Source organism: Peromyscus maniculatus, chromosome X, assembly GCF_049852395.1.
Source record: "Peromyscus maniculatus bairdii isolate BWxNUB_F1_BW_parent chromosome X, HU_Pman_BW_mat_3.1, whole genome shotgun sequence".
Taxonomy (NCBI): Eukaryota; Metazoa; Chordata; class Mammalia; order Rodentia; family Cricetidae; genus Peromyscus; species Peromyscus maniculatus.
This window is the reverse complement of record NC_134875.1, coordinates 32,688,100-32,703,779: the sequence shown is the minus strand read 5'-3', so window position 1 is coordinate 32,703,779 and position 15,680 is coordinate 32,688,100. Positions and strand designations below refer to the sequence as shown.

Here is a 15,680-nt window from a genome sequence, read left to right as displayed (position 1 = left end):
TCTCGAAAACAAACAAACAAAAAAAAAAAAAAACCAAAACAAAAAATCTCCTGGAAAGTGCTTCCTCAGAGTCAGCACATAAAAGCTGTAGTCCAGAGGGGACCAAGACTGTACCCTATGCTGGCAGAGAACTTGGTAATATCTAAGAGTTTCCCAGGTGGTACTGATTTTGTAGGCATTAGAGCAGTGGTTCTCAACTTTCCTAATGCTGTGACCCTTTAATACAGTTCCTCATGATGTGGTGACCCCCAACCATAAAATTATTTTGTTGCTACTTCATAACAGTAACTTTGCTACTGTTATGGATCATAATGTAAATATTTGATATGCAGGACATGTGATATGCAACCATTGTGAAAGGGTTGTTCAAGTCACAAAGGAATAGACACACAGGCTGAGAACCACTGCATTACAGAGTTGTGACGAGCAGCACTCTGAGAGACCAGAAGAGGCCATTGGTGAAAGTCCGACCTCAGTTGCAGTGAAAATCCCAGAACTAAAGAGGTCATGGAAAGTAGCTGAAGCTTGGCACCACGGGAGACCAAGACAGGCCATGGGTAAATATACAAATGAAGTAGAAGCCCCAGGAATAAAGGGGTCAAGGAGAGAAGAACACTTGGCACCATGTGGCAGGATCAGAGTCCCTGAAGAAAACCCAAGAAAGGATAGTGGTGAATGTGCAGCCCAGTTACAGCAGGAGACCCCAGCATTTTGGAGATGCCACTACTATAGGATGAATGTCAAGGACAGTGCAGTGGAGCAGAGCTGGCCTGAACCTAGGAGACTAGCCGCATGTCCTATACGGATGGCAGAGCCAGAAGTGCTGCAGCCAAGGTCCTTTGGTGCCTAGATGATCATGAGTAGCTCCCAGACAACAAGCACTGAACTTTGTATACTGCTGAACTTTGGTTTTGCTTTGCTTTGATTGTGCCCTGGTTATTCTCTCTTGGAATAAGAAAATATGTAACTTAGTTTTTGTTTTACAGGAACACATAAGTTGAAAGACTGCATTTTTATTTTTTTTATTTTATTTTATTTATTCTTCTTTCATATTACATCCGGACCATAGTTTCCTCTCCCAGTCCCTTCCCCTAATCCACCCCATTCACTCCTCTTTTCCCTTCAGAAAAGGGCAGGCCTCCCAGGGAAATCAACCAAATATAGCATATTAAGTTGCAATAAGACTAGGTCCCTCCCCTCATATCAAGGCCGAACAAGACAACCCAGTAGGAGAAAAGATGTCCCAAAAGCAGGCAAAAGTATCACAGATGGCCCCTGTTCTCACTGTTAGGAGTCCCACAAGAACACCAAGCTACGCAACTGTAACATATGCAGAGGGCCTGTGTCAGTCCCACGCAGGCCCCCTGGTTGTCGGTCCGGTCTCCGTGAGCCCCTATGAGCTCAGGTTAGTTGATTCTGTGGGTTTCCTTGTGGTGTCCTTGACCCCTCTGGCTCTTAAAATCCTTCCTCCCCCTCTTCCACAGGATTCCCCAAGCTCTACCTAATGTTTGGCTGTGGGAAGAGACTCAATTTTTAAAGTGACTTTGGATTTTTTAAAGGAGTGGATATTTGGGAAGCTATGGATATTTTAAAGACTTTGATATTTTAGGGAGGACTGAACTCTGAAAGAGACTGGCTGTTTTAAAGAAACTAAACTTTTAAAGTGCTGAATTTTAAAGAGTGAGATTTTAAAGTTGGAATATTTTATATTGTGATATTTAACATTAACATGAGGTCTTGGGGATGAACAAAAAGGAAAGGTTATGGTCTAACAGTGTTGTGTTTGTGTATCAAATTGACAAGGGGTCAATTGTGCTAGCTAGTTTTATGCTAACTTGTCACACAAGGTCACTTGAGAAGAGCAAACCTCAACTAAGAAAATGGCCACCGCAGACTGGCCCTTGAGTAAGCTATGGTACATTTTCTTCATTGTCTTCATTGATGACTGATGTGGAAAGGCCCAGCTCACTGTGGGCTGGTGATCAAGCAAGACAAGTAAACCATGAGGAGCAAGCCAGTCTGCAGCACTCCTCCATGACCTCTATATCAGTTTCTGCCTCCAGGTTCCTGTCTTTAGTTCCTGCCCTGACTTCCCTCATGATTGACTACAAGCTGTAAGAAGAAATAAACCCTTTCCTCCACAAGTTACTTTTAGTCATGGAGTTTTGTTACAGCAGTAGAAATCCTAACTAAGACAATGGTGCTTTAAAACTACAGAGCTAACCAGAGTTGGAAAACTTTACACTTACATTCACAACATGCAGAGAAACACACAACCTTTATATATGAAAAAAATTCAGTGAACACTTTACATTAATGCTAACACTTTAGAAAGAGCAGTTTTAAGCATAGAAACAAAACAGAGGGATACTTGCATATAAGTGTTTGATGTCAAGTTCTTTCAAAAGAGCAGTATGAGCTCTTAACTGCCAAACCATCTACCTAGCCAACAATGTTGTTTTATTGCTAAAAAGTAGGGATACCTTTTAAAGGGAACAAACAGTATGTACAACAAAAATTGTTTGCCTGAAATGAAATTAATTCCAAAGCATAATAAGGGATTTGTACAAGACACTACCCATAGTAAATCCAAGATAAAACAAAGGAGATCGGGGGCTGGAGAGATAGCTCAGTGGTAAAAAGAACTGGTTGCGCTACCAGAGGCTCTGGGTTCAATTCCCAACACCCACATGGCAGTTCACAACTGGCTGTAACCCCAGTCCCAAAGATCGGACTCCCTCTTATGGCCTCTGCAGCACTGAACTCACACAGCGCAGACATACATGCAGGCAAACACTCATACACATAAAATAAAAATAAATGAAATGAAAAAAAAAACAAAGGAGATCTTAAAGAAAGGGTATTAAGTCAGTTTCTTCCATGCACAACCAAACAGGGCCTTAGACCAAAGATTAGCTACTGGCAGAGATCAACCTGTGGGTCTATGTGTTGAAGAAGCAAGCAGAGAAATGGAAGGAGAATACTGGTTATCCAGTCTAAGGCCACAATCCTAACTATTTTCGGATCTATGTGTAAACTAAAACAATGTAAATGAACTATAATTATATACTTGTTAAGGATCCATGTTCTTTCAAATCCAAAAGAGCAGTAACACATTAACTTCATAGGTTTAAATTTTTTCTTATCCACATAAAAAAATCAAAATTAAGTAAGAAGTTTAAAATAATAAGCATGGAGAAGAAAAAAAAACTGAAAAACGTAGTGGTTTGAGAGTGTTTTCTTTTTCAGGGGCTCTCATAATGTATCCCAGGGTGGCTTCAAAACTCTCAATCCTCCTGCCTCTGCCTCTGCCTCTGCCTCCCCAGTGCCAGAATTTTTTATAAATGAACACTTTTGTACTTTCCTAAATTTCCAGCAGTCAACTGAGGCAAACAAAAACATATAAACCTTGAAAGTCATTGTGAGGGATCACATCATATAATTTTTTTGCAGTACTAGAAACAGAAAATAGGACTTCCCATCTGCCTGACCAGTGCTCTATTTGTGAGCTATACATTTACAGCCCAATTATACAATTTTATATAAAAAAAAAAAGGTAAAAATCTAATTGTCGGTGTCATGCTAGAGACATGGGTTTTGGGTTTTTATTTGGTTGGTTGTTTAAAGACAGGGTTCCACTATACAGCTCTGATTGGCCTAGAACTCACTTTATAGCCCAGGCTGGCTTTGAAATCACAATACTCATCTCCGTATTAAAAGTTCTAGGATTGCAGGAATGTGTCACCAAACCTAGCTGAGATGTCTTAAAACAGAGCTTACTAAATAACAGAAACCAAAATGTGCTGTTTCATTTGTTAAAAATACTTTCCCCTAAAGCCTTCAAATGTTCCCTCTAATAAAGTATATTCTCTCAAGTTAATGTAATATTCAATTTTTGATAAAACCAAAGTAAATTTTTCTATCTAAAAACACTGTTCTTAATCATCTAGTCACAATGCCATAATGTAACTATAATAAATTTTATAATTTTATAATTTATATATTTTGTTAGAATAGAGTTATAAAAATATTGATTTCATACTGAAAAAACATTACAAGATTATCTTCAATAAAAGCTACAAATGAAAACACTATAAATCAGACACAATTGCTTTTATTCTGGCTTGTCTTCTGCCAAATTCATGTGCTTAATTTTAAATTAATGAATGTTAAACAGCAAAATCCCATAAAAGTACAATCTATATCCTGCTTAATTATGTAACGTTTTACTTAATAAAGCCTGTTTGTGATCTACAGCAAACAGCTCCTTTGCTTATGTTTTCATGACAACTGCCTTTAACAAGCTCCCCAGACACCAGCTGAACACAACCAGCTTTAGTAAAAGCACTGAACGGATTGTGTGGAAATTTTCTAGTGCAAATAAGATCAAAAGAGTTTTTCTTCCCAGGATAGCTTTCTTTCACATTTATGATTGGTACAGCTAACTACAGAAATCTAAACAAATGTACAAAATCTCAATTATGTAAGTCAGGCAGATGAAACAATGTGTATATTCAAGATGTATAATCTTACTGTAACTACAGTTATAGTACTGACTATAAGGTCTTCTATTACATGCACTCTTAAACCTTTGATTTTCACACACAACATCAACTGGAGATTTATAATTTTATCTAGCCAAAAATGATAGCTATGATACTTTTGAAAATCATACCTCTGTAAGTCGAACTGTCATGGCTTTTATTTTCACTGAGAATCCGGCATAAATGCAAACTAGAATAAAAACAAACAAAATCTGTCAATTTCCAATCCTAAAAACACTTGATTCCTAAGGAGCAAGTTTATCTCCTAAAAAGTATATGGAAATTTCCCAGATACATTTAAATACCTATGATCACGACAAAATAGTCAACCCCAATCTTCTAACCCATCAGAACTAGAGAATCATCCATTATTCTGAAAAACTGGCAAATAATTTTTTACATCAATTTTTTTCTGCCTCTTGTATGTAAACATGGGGTAACCCAATATTAGATAAGAAATGTCTCTACTGGGCATAGTAGTGCATGATTGTAATTCTAGGATTCAGAAAGTGAAGACAGAAGAATCAGCCTCTGCTAACATAGCAAATTTGAGACCCTATCTCAAATGAAATGTCTCCATTTTCAACTATTTCAGCCAATAAAGAGGGAAAGGTAGATAAGGAATCTAGATTTCTCACTTTCTCTCCCTCTCTCTCTGTCTCTCTCTCACAAAGGCTAGAACATAAAAGGGTCACTAAGGGAGAGGGTAGCAGAAAGAAGAGAGAATGATTTGAGTTGAATGTGACTACAGTAAATTGTATACATAAATGAAAATATCATTAGACCCATTATTTTGTAAATTAAAATATGCCAATAAAATGATAGAATTAGAACATCTTCATTTTAAGACATCTAACAAAAAAAATTCACCATCTGTCAATGGCTGTTCACATCATAAAAACAGAGTACAAACATTATGTCCCAGCTACTGATGAAAAAATACACCACCCCAGAGGAAACAGAATGTCAAAGAAATAGTGCGTTCTCATCTTCACTGTCACACTACAGATAACATGCTATCTGCTACAAAGTAAGACAATACAATACAAAAAATTTAAAGGTAATTGTAGATTAAACAAGATTGGCAAAAAGGTGGTGACTACTGAACTACATTAAACTAGAAAATGTGCAAACTACAATAAAATCAAAACAGCAAAAAGGGCAACACCGAGGATGAGAAGTAATATATTGCGAATAGGAGTATCTCTTATCTATAATGCTTAGAGCCAAGACTATTCCAGAACATAGGTTTTTTCATATCTCAGTTCAGAATATTTTCATGTAGTTATGATGTCTGAGGACAGATTGAAGCATAACACAAAATTCATTGTTTCGTATATATCTTACATATATCCTGAAGGTAATTCTTTAATAATTCATTTGTATTTTATGGACATTGGTGTTTTGCCTGCATATATGTCTGTGTGAAGGTGTCAAATCGCCTGGGACTGGAGTTACAGACAGCTATGAGCTGTGGATGTTGGGAATTGAACCCAGGTCCTCTGGAAAAGCAGCCAGTGCTCTCTCCAGTCCCCCTTACAGTAAATTTTTAAAGATTCATTTTTATTTGTGTATGTTTGTATTAGTGTACAGCATGTTCAGGTGCCTGTGGAGGACAGAAGGTGTCAGAGATCCCCTGGAGCTAGAGTTACAGGCAGTTGTGATCTGTCCAACAGGTGCCAGGACCTGAACTCAGAACCTCTGCAAGAGCAGTTAAGTGCTATTAACTGCTAAGTCATTTCTACAAACCCCTAACAATAACCTTACATAATATTTTTAAATTTTGTACATTCAACAAAGTTTACTGTACAGCACACAAGATACTCTTCATTTTACTCCTCTGTAGGCAGACTTGCAGGCCAGAACCTGGACATGCACAGAAAAGGTGTTATTGTAGCTGAAAGGGAGGAACGGAGGCTTGTTTTTCTTGGAGACACTAAAGAAACTGTGTTCTTTCAACCTGGAAGTTTCTACCTGTGGTACCTCAGTGCTCAAGAAGTTCTGACTTTGTAACATCTCCAACCTCAGCTAAGGGATGTCCAACTCTTCTTCCCTCCCTCCTGTTCAGAAGAATCATCACTCTTATGCTTACAAGCACATTTGTCCTTATATTTGATTGCTTTTGCTCTTCCCAGCAGCACTTTCTCCCCCATACATACACTCTGGGTGATCTCACCCACTTCTAAGGCAGTAATTCTTATGTGTATCTATCTCCAATTTTATCTCCACACCAAATCGATTATATTTATAACTGCTACTGGATTTTCTGAGAGCTTGGTAGACATGCTAGACAAAAAAGCACTTGACCCTAAAATCTTGGACATCATCTTTCAGCATAGCTGCAACCCAGAGACTAGCTAAATAATTATTACTGTTTAAGAATAAAATCTCTATTTCATTCATTATTAATTTATTTAATTCCAGAACACAGAATTAGAGTATAGTCCAGTGGGAAGCCACTTCTTAGCATGCATCAGGCCCTGGGTTCAACCTCCACCACCTACAAAAAAATATTCCTGAGCTCTGAAATATTTGGTTTCTTTGAGATATGCATTCCACTGGCTCTGCCTCTGGAGTGCTGGCCTAACTTTTAGTTTGGGGGACAGAGGATCTTAGCATTCAGTCCAGGCTGGCCTGGCACACTTGATCCCCCTGCCTCAGTGTCACAAGCACTGAGATTCCAAGTATGCAATATCACATCCCAAGCTGCCCTTTTTTAAATGTCTTTTAGGTACTCTGATAAAATGATAAGTTTGCATAAAGAATTCCTGCTCAACATTAAATTATTAACAGTTGTGTGCATAGAAACTACTTGTACATCTACTTTTTTAATTCTCTCACATCAACCACCCAAAGTGCTGGAATTATAGACAGTCATCAACATTCAACAGCCAGCACAGTTGTTTTTAACTGTAAGCTTAACTATTTTGTTTTTACAGAACACCATTTTTTTTTCCACTTGAAAACAACTAACAAGTTATGACTACTGAAACCAAGATATTTGGCAGGCCATTTTCTCAAAAATAAACTGAGTTTGTCCCTTTGAGGAAAACAACAGAGTATTAATTCAGTGAAAAATATTTCCAAGTGGTCAATATATGTTATAAAATGACACATGGATAAAAGATCCACTCCAAATGAAAGAGAAATAAAATGGATTTTATTTACAATGTATCAAAATGTCACTGCTTTGTATTTGTTTGGGGGTATATGTTTTAGGGGTTTCTGGTTTAGTTTCTTTTCTTTAACTTTTGTGTTGGGGGTATTGGGAAGGCAGACTCTCACTACACTGCTCTAGCTGGCAGAGAGATGACTATATAGAACTTCCAACAGTCCTCCTGCCTCTGCTTCCTGAGCACTGGCTTCACAGGCATGCACCACCACCACCATACCTGGTACTAATGTAGTTTAAACTACCACTTGGGGTATAGGGAGAAAGGATCACCTGAGCCCTTGAAATCTAACAAGCCTGAGGAAAAAAATTAAAAGCAGGGCCAGTGAGGTGATAACTAAGCACAGGGGCTGAGTTCAATCCCTGACCCTCCCACACACATACACAGTGAGAGAGAGAGAGAATTTTGACACCCAATGAGAGAGAAAGAGAATTTTGACAGGACAGCAAACAATATGCATGATTACCAAAAAAGTCCAATACAATTGTGCTGCCCTTGCCAATTATTTAGCTGTATGAGGCTAGATTTTCTTCATAACCTCAATCACAACAATCTATTACAATCCCTAACTCACAGTAAAAATCAATGCCAGGTTAAAAAAAAAAAAAAGACTTGCCGGGCGGTGGTGGCGCACGCCTTTAATCCCAGCACTGGGAGGCAGAGCCAGGCGGATCTCTGTGAGTTCGAGGCCAGCCTGGGCTACCAAGTGAGCTCCAGGAAAGGCACAAAGCTACACAGAGAAACCCTGTCTCGAAAAACCAAAAAAAAAAAAGACTGAAAAATGAAGGGCTGGCAAGACGGCTTAGCAGATAAAGGCTCTTGCCACCAAGCCTGAGAATTTGAATTTAATTCAAGGAACCTACACAAAAGTGGAAGGAGAGAAATGACTCCACAAAGCTGTTCTCTGACCACCACATGCAAGCAATAGCTCTCTCTCGCGCGCGTGTGCTCTCTATCTATCTATCTATCTATCTATCTATCTCTCCTCTCTCTCTCCTGCCATACACATTCACATACACGAAATAATAATAATTTTTAATTTTAAATCAAAATGAAAAGAACCTAGGTGTTAGCTGGGCTGTGGTGGTGCACACCTTTAATCCCAACACCCGAAAGGCAGAGGCAGGCAGATCTCTGTAAGTTTAAGGCCAGCCTGGTCTACAAAGCGAGTTTCGGGACAGACAGGGCTACACAGAGAAACACTGTCTGGAGAACCTGAGTGTCGTTAATACCAGCACTCCTGAGGTGGAGGCAGGATGATTGCCCTGAATTTCAGGGCAGACTGGCCTACATGGTGAGTTCCCGGGGAAAATTACAGATCAAGACCCCATTTCAAAAGTAAAATTATATTCCTAAAGTAATATAGGACACCTTAATTAACCTTGGAGTCAAAAAGGAGCATTCCAACACTCAGAGGACTGAGGCAGGAAGATTGTCTTGAGTTCCAGGAAAGTCTGGACTAGCATCAAACCCTGCCTCAAAAAAAAAAAAAAAAAAAAAAAAAAAAAAAAACAAGAAGTGGCAAAGGGAGATATTTAGTAAGCATAAAGTGTACTAATATAGCAGACAATGGATAAATTTGATATTAAAATGAATCATTTGTATTCATCACAAGTCACTGTTAATCCCAAGTGTAGTGGCAGATGCTAATCATTAAGTTCAGACCACCCTGGGCTATACAGCCAGACCTTATCTCAGAAACAAACAACAAAAAGATCACTATCAAGCTAGGCGGTGGTGGAGCATGCCTTTAATCCCAGCACTCAGAGCCAGCCTGGGCTACAGAGTGAGTTCTAGGAAAGGCTCCAGAGCTACACAAATCCTGCCTCAAAATACCAAAAAAAATCATTATTAGCCAGGCATGATGGCATATTCCTAGCACATATTAGCACATGGGAGGGTGAGGGAGGAAAATTTGTCATGAGTTAGAAGCCAACCTAGACTACACAGAGTTCCAGGACATCCAGAGCTACACAACCAAGACCAAACCTCAAAAAATCAAATGGTTAAGGTCACTGTTTTAAGATTGAATATGTTCTTAGTACATATAACCCGCAAACAACATGAAGCACCTCAAGAGAGCAAAGAAAAATTAAATTGAAAACACAAACAAAAGACATAAAGATCTTCAAAAGGATAAATCTAAAATGATGCTCAATGAAAATATAAGCCACAATGATGTATACTAATGCATACAAATCACATTGGCTTTTTCTAAGGTTTTTTTTTTTTTTTGATGCTCTTATTTTTGAAACAAGGTTCCATGTTGTCCAGGTTAACCTTGAATTCCTGATTCTCCTGTCTCAGACTGACCTATCTTCAAATCATTACTATATGACATTAACTTTAAAAGTCTGGTATGGTGACACATGCCTATAACCCCAGAATTTATGAGGTGAAACATGGAGGACCAAAACATAAATGTCAAAATAATGATTACCACAGAGGAGGTAAAAGAGAGATCAGAAAAAGAGGTTATGTTACTCTGATGGCAATGTAAAATAGGTGGTATATGCATTTTGGTTTTTGTTTTGTTAATATGCTTTTTGGTTTGGTTTGGTTTTGAGACAGGGTCTTCAATAACCTTAGCTGGCTTGGAACTCACTAAATGATCAGGCAGGCTTTGAACTCAAAGTCTCTGAGTGCTAGGATTAAATACATGTCCATCCAGTCTAGCTGTTAAATTGTTTTTTGACAGTTGGTCGGCTTTGTAGCTGAGGCTGGCCTCAAATTCAAGCCTCTCCTGTTTTAGTCTCTGAATGTTGGTTTACAGGCAGTTACCCCTATATCTGACTTGCATTTGAATTGTATAGTTTTCTAAGCTCTGCACATTAGTATTTAGGAACTTCTCTATATTTTTGTTCAATTTCACGATTTAGAAAAAAATCTTGCTGGGGCGATGGTGGCCCACACCTTTAATCCCAGCACTGAGAGGCAGAGCCAGGCCGATCTCTGTGAGGTTCAAGGCCATCCTGGTCTACAGAGTGAGTTCCAGGACAGGCTCCAAAGCTACACAGAGAAACCCTGTCTCAAAAAAACAAAAAAAATCTTACAGGTCAACATTCTTTGAGATATGATCTCAATATGTAGCCTTGACAGGCCTGGAATTCACTTTGTAGACCAGTCTGTCTTTGAACTCACAAAGGTCTGCCTGTCCCTGCCTTCTGAGTACTGTGATTAAAGGCATGCACCACCATGCCCAGCCATGTCAACCTTTTAAAGTAGAGGAAGAGAACCAATGAATTCCTATTACAAGAGTTTCTTTCCTTCTTTTATGAGAATTTCAGGAGTACTATATTTATATCATTTCTACCCTACCCTTTCTCACCTCCAACTCCTGCGCCCCCTCCACTCCCTCTCAAATTTATAAGCATGCCCCTGGCATGTGCTAAGCCCAGAGTTCAATTCTCGGCACTGGAGCAATAAGCTTATGATTCTCTTTATATATCCTATCTTATGCTAATATGATGCCACAATACCATCACCTACAGAAATTATCTATGCTGAAATTATAGAAATTATCTATTAGCACACTCTGACACCTTGCCACTCTGTATCATATATTTTGATACTCCACTTGTTGGTTAGAAAAAGGCAACAAAATAAACATCTGCTGGTCCACAATTCACTTACAATTTTTTTTCTTTGCTGTTGTGCTACTGGGAATTGAACCTATGGCACTGCATGAACTAGGCAAGCACTCCATCAATAGGATGTATCCTTATCCCTCTTGTGTTTTTCTTTTGACAGTCAGTCTGGCCAAGTTTATCAAGCTAGCCTTGAAGTCACTCTGTAGCAAACCACAAATTAGGATTTTCCTGCCTCAAGTAACACCAATCCCAGCTACAAAATTTTCAAAATTAAGAATAAAAGGCCAATGAAAAGAAATTACTAATTAAATCTGCGTAAAATTTAAAAATCCCATAATAAATTTTTAACCACCCACCACCTATTAAAAATTTATTCAACTAGTAAAGAATATCAGACAAGGCTAGCAAGATGATGGCTCAGTGGACTAAGACCTTGTCTCAAAAAAAAAAAAAAAAAAAAAAAAAAAACACTTGCCAGTAGAGAGAATTTTCACATATTCTCAGTACTAAGGAAAAAAATCTGAGGGAGCGCTTCTCACCCTGTGGGCCTTGGCCCTCACAGGGGTCACATATCAGATATCCTACATATCAGACATTTACATTGTGATTTATAACAATAGCAGAATTATACTTATGAAGCAGTAACAAAGTAATTTTATAGTTGGGTGTGGGAGCCTGCAGAGGTTTCCTAGTGAGAACTTACTCAGGGACAGAGAATCTGAGCTTGCTTTACCCAGCAGGGTTGCATAACGACATGATTTGGTCATGGGCGTGTTTACCAGGTGTTTGGAAGGGTCTACACTTGGCTATACCGTGTGGTTTGACTTAGCAAGGGGGAGGTCTTTTACTCCACCCCTTGGCATTGTTATAAAAAGCCCTTTTGATGCAGGGTGGTGGTGGCCCCTGCCTTTAATCCCAGCCCACAGGAGGCAGAGCCAGGCAGATCTCTGTGAGTTCAAGGCCAGCCTGGTCTATAGAGCGATAGATCCAGGACAGGCACCAAAACTACACAGAGAAACCATGTCTTGAAAAACAAAACAAAAAAAGCCCTTTTGAATAAACTTCAAGGCTGGTGGGTATTGACCCAGGCCCTCCTGAAGCTATCCTGTTTCTGTCTTTCTGCTTGTCATCTAGGTCTCTCTGTCTATCTCTTATTTCCTAATTCCTCTCTCCTCCATCTAAGAACCCTTCAAAATGTGGGAGTGGGCTCCCACAGTTGGGTGTTTCCACGACATGAGGAACTGTATTAGAGGGTCGAAGCATTAGGAAGGCTGAGAACCACCTCAGATTCTGAGATGATGGATATGCCAATGACCCTGTATTTGTATTATTTTTGTACATGTATTATTTCTGGAGAATTTTTGGGTTTTGATTTTTGAAACAAAGTCCACATATCCCAAGCTAACCTTAAACTCATTATGTAGCTGAAGCTGGCATTGAACTCCTGATCCTCCTGCCTCCACCTTCCAAATGTTGAGGGTACTCAGCTTTGTATACATGTACAGAAAAGTCACTGTGGGCTGAGGATGTGACTCAGCTGACCCAGTGATCACCTAGCATGCATAAGCCTTGGATCTGATTCCCAGCAGCACACAAACCCGGTATGCTGGTGACAAACACCTGTAATTCCAGAGCTTGGGAGATGGTAGCAGAAAGATCAGAAACTCCAGGTCAACCTGAGTTATAACAATAAGCTTGAGGCCAGCCTTCGAAGCCTGACGTGTTGAAGGAAAGGTAGGAGGGAGGGAGATAAAGAAGCAATGGAGCCAGCTGTAGCACTTCACACACTTGAAATCCCTAGCCCTTGAAAGACAGAGGCAGGGTTGACAAGTTCAAGGCCAGCATGGAATACAGAGTAAAGTCCTGTCTAAAAAGGGGAGGATGTAGAAATTTTATTTCTCCTTCTTATGACAAATGCATTTGTTCCCTCGCATTTTCGACAGCTTCATCTTCTGCTACTTTCAGCAATGTTTTTTCAATATGCCTTCCCATGATTGAGGAAGGATTGTGTCAGTGTTCCACACTCCTACCCAAGGTACAGTCATCATTACATAACTAAGAAATAACTGAAATGTCATTCTATATTATCAGTCCCTAGGCCGCAAGCACATTAGCCTGCAGATAGTATTGTCATCGTAAGCTATTAATTAGCACCTCAAAGATTTGTTCAAATTGTGTACAAAATCATTAATGGGTTATCATATTCAGGTGATTCACTTGCATAACAGATATGTGTGTTGCCTTACTATAAAATGGGAATTCTTTATATACTAGAAAGCCAAAAACAACCAGTAGAAATTTTCCCATGATAAGACCTGCAGATTTAGCCAATAGTGACCCTGAATACCAGTAATCCCAGAACTTAAAACCTGAGAAAGGAGATGGAAAGTTCAAGGCTGACCTAGGATATAGGAGTACCCAATCTCAAAAAAATATTTTCAGGTATAGATTTTAACTATGTTCTTCCTAAGCAATCCACTAATAGTAAACAAGCAAGTATACTTAGAAGTAATTGGTTCTGAATGTTGCATCTGTCTTAGCTGTCGAACACTTCTAGTAAACTATCCTACATTACAGGAGGATGACAAAACGACCTCGAATAGTTGCCCATTCTAATATGACCTTAAACTTATTCAAATGTTCTATCTCAGTTCAAAAATCACTCTCTTAATGTTTGAGTTTACCAGTTTTTCCACTTTTCAAACAGTTTTGTGCCATTATGGAAATGCTGCCTCAACTCCCTGAGAACAAGGACAGAAATTTACATTCTGTCAAAGATCTGTGAAAATCTGAATGAAATGAGTTATGTTCTTCTAATGATTTCAGAAGTATATTGTGAATGCTTCTTAACATGAATATTTAGCTGTTCATCTTACTTACTCCCCATTTTTTCAGCAAGAAGGAAACACAAACAAGCCTGAATTACTTATGCTCACAGCTTGCAAGCTTGCTTCACATATAAAAGACTGATGGTCACCTATGCTTCACTTAGTGGTTTCTTGGTTTTTTTTTTTTTTTTTTTTTTTTTGGTTAAAGCATAGTGCTTCCTCTATTATCAATGCTATAACAAAAATATTATCCTCAAAAATGAATACTAGGACAAAACCATCTTACCTTGTGGAAACATGCACTTATCAAGAAAGCAAGAAATGTTATAATAGACAAATTAACAAAAGCTCTACACTTGTAAGTAGGAAAAATCAGTTACATTAATGGCACTCACTCCATTTCAGCATTATAAAATAACTTAGCAAACAAAAAGTAGTAACTTAATAAATTCCTAATGTTGCATCAACATTTTCTCAAGAATGAATTTCTATTACTAGAAAAACAGATCAAGATTTACATTTAGTTCATGAATACAATTTAAAATATGAAATCAAATTAGAAAAGGTTTCAGGGCCAGAGATGTAGCTCAGTTGTTAGAGTGCTTGCCAATGTATGAGGCCCTGGGTTTGATCACTAGGTGTGATATCATGGGTCCATAGCTACCTTTGTACTTGAGAAGTGAAGGTATAAAATCAGAAATTCAAGGTCATCCTCAGCTACACAGACAGTTCAAGGCCAGCCTGGAATACATGACACCCTGTCTCAAAAAAAAAGTTTCAGGGGCTGGGGACAAAGCATTTAGGACACCCAAGAAGGAGAATTACCAGGAGTTCTAGGCCAGCATGAACTACGCAAGTTTCAGGCAAACCCAAGCTCCTTAAGAATTATTGAATAAAACAATTACCTTTAGGAGTCCTCTACTGTTCTGATACCTCTTGGGGAAAAAAACATGTTACAAGTTTTATCATTTTTTTAAAGACTTTTTTTAAAGATTTCTTTTTGGTGTATGCATGTGTGTTTAAATGTGTGCACCATGAGCACTGCATGCAGGAGCCTGCAAAATTAGAAGAGGATGACATATCCCCTGGAACTGCAGTTGTAGGCAGTTGTGGGCCCCCATCCTAGAGCTGGAATCCCCAGTCCTTAGAACAGTAAGTGTTCCTAACTGCTGAGATAGCACTTCAGCTCCCAAAGATTTCTTTTTATTACTTTAATTATGTGTATTGTGTGTCTCTGAGTGTATGCATGTCACGTACAGCATCCAAGGATGCTAGAGGTAATGAATTCCTTTGCAGTTGGAGTTACTACTTGTAACTGGTCACCCAACATGGACAATGGGAATAAAACTCTAATCTTGTGGGAGAGCAGTCCATGTTCTCACACTGAGCCATCTCTCTAGCCCTAGAAGTTCTATAATTATCATTTAAAAATATATTTGGTGGGCCAGATAGGTGTCTTAGTGGATAAAGGGACTTGCTGCCAAGCCTGATGACCTGAATTCAATCCCCTGGTCCCACATGGTGGAAGGAAAAAAACCAACTACC

At 38.8% G+C, this 15,680-nt stretch overlaps 1 protein-coding gene across 5 annotated transcripts in view; it reads right to left on the bottom strand.

The window, feature by feature from the left end:
* The window catches only part of Thoc2 (THO complex subunit 2), a 124,357-nt gene that overhangs the window by 102,894 nt on the left and 5,783 nt on the right, over window positions 1-15,680 (bottom strand). For all 5 annotated transcript variants that reach the window (XM_016000141.3, XM_076561613.1, XM_076561614.1 and 2 more), the window contains exon 2: window positions 4,676-4,734. In XM_016000141.3, the coding sequence (XP_015855627.1) occupies window positions 4,676-4,734 (59 nt within the window). The remainder of the gene's footprint in view (window positions 1-4,675; window positions 4,735-15,680) is intronic.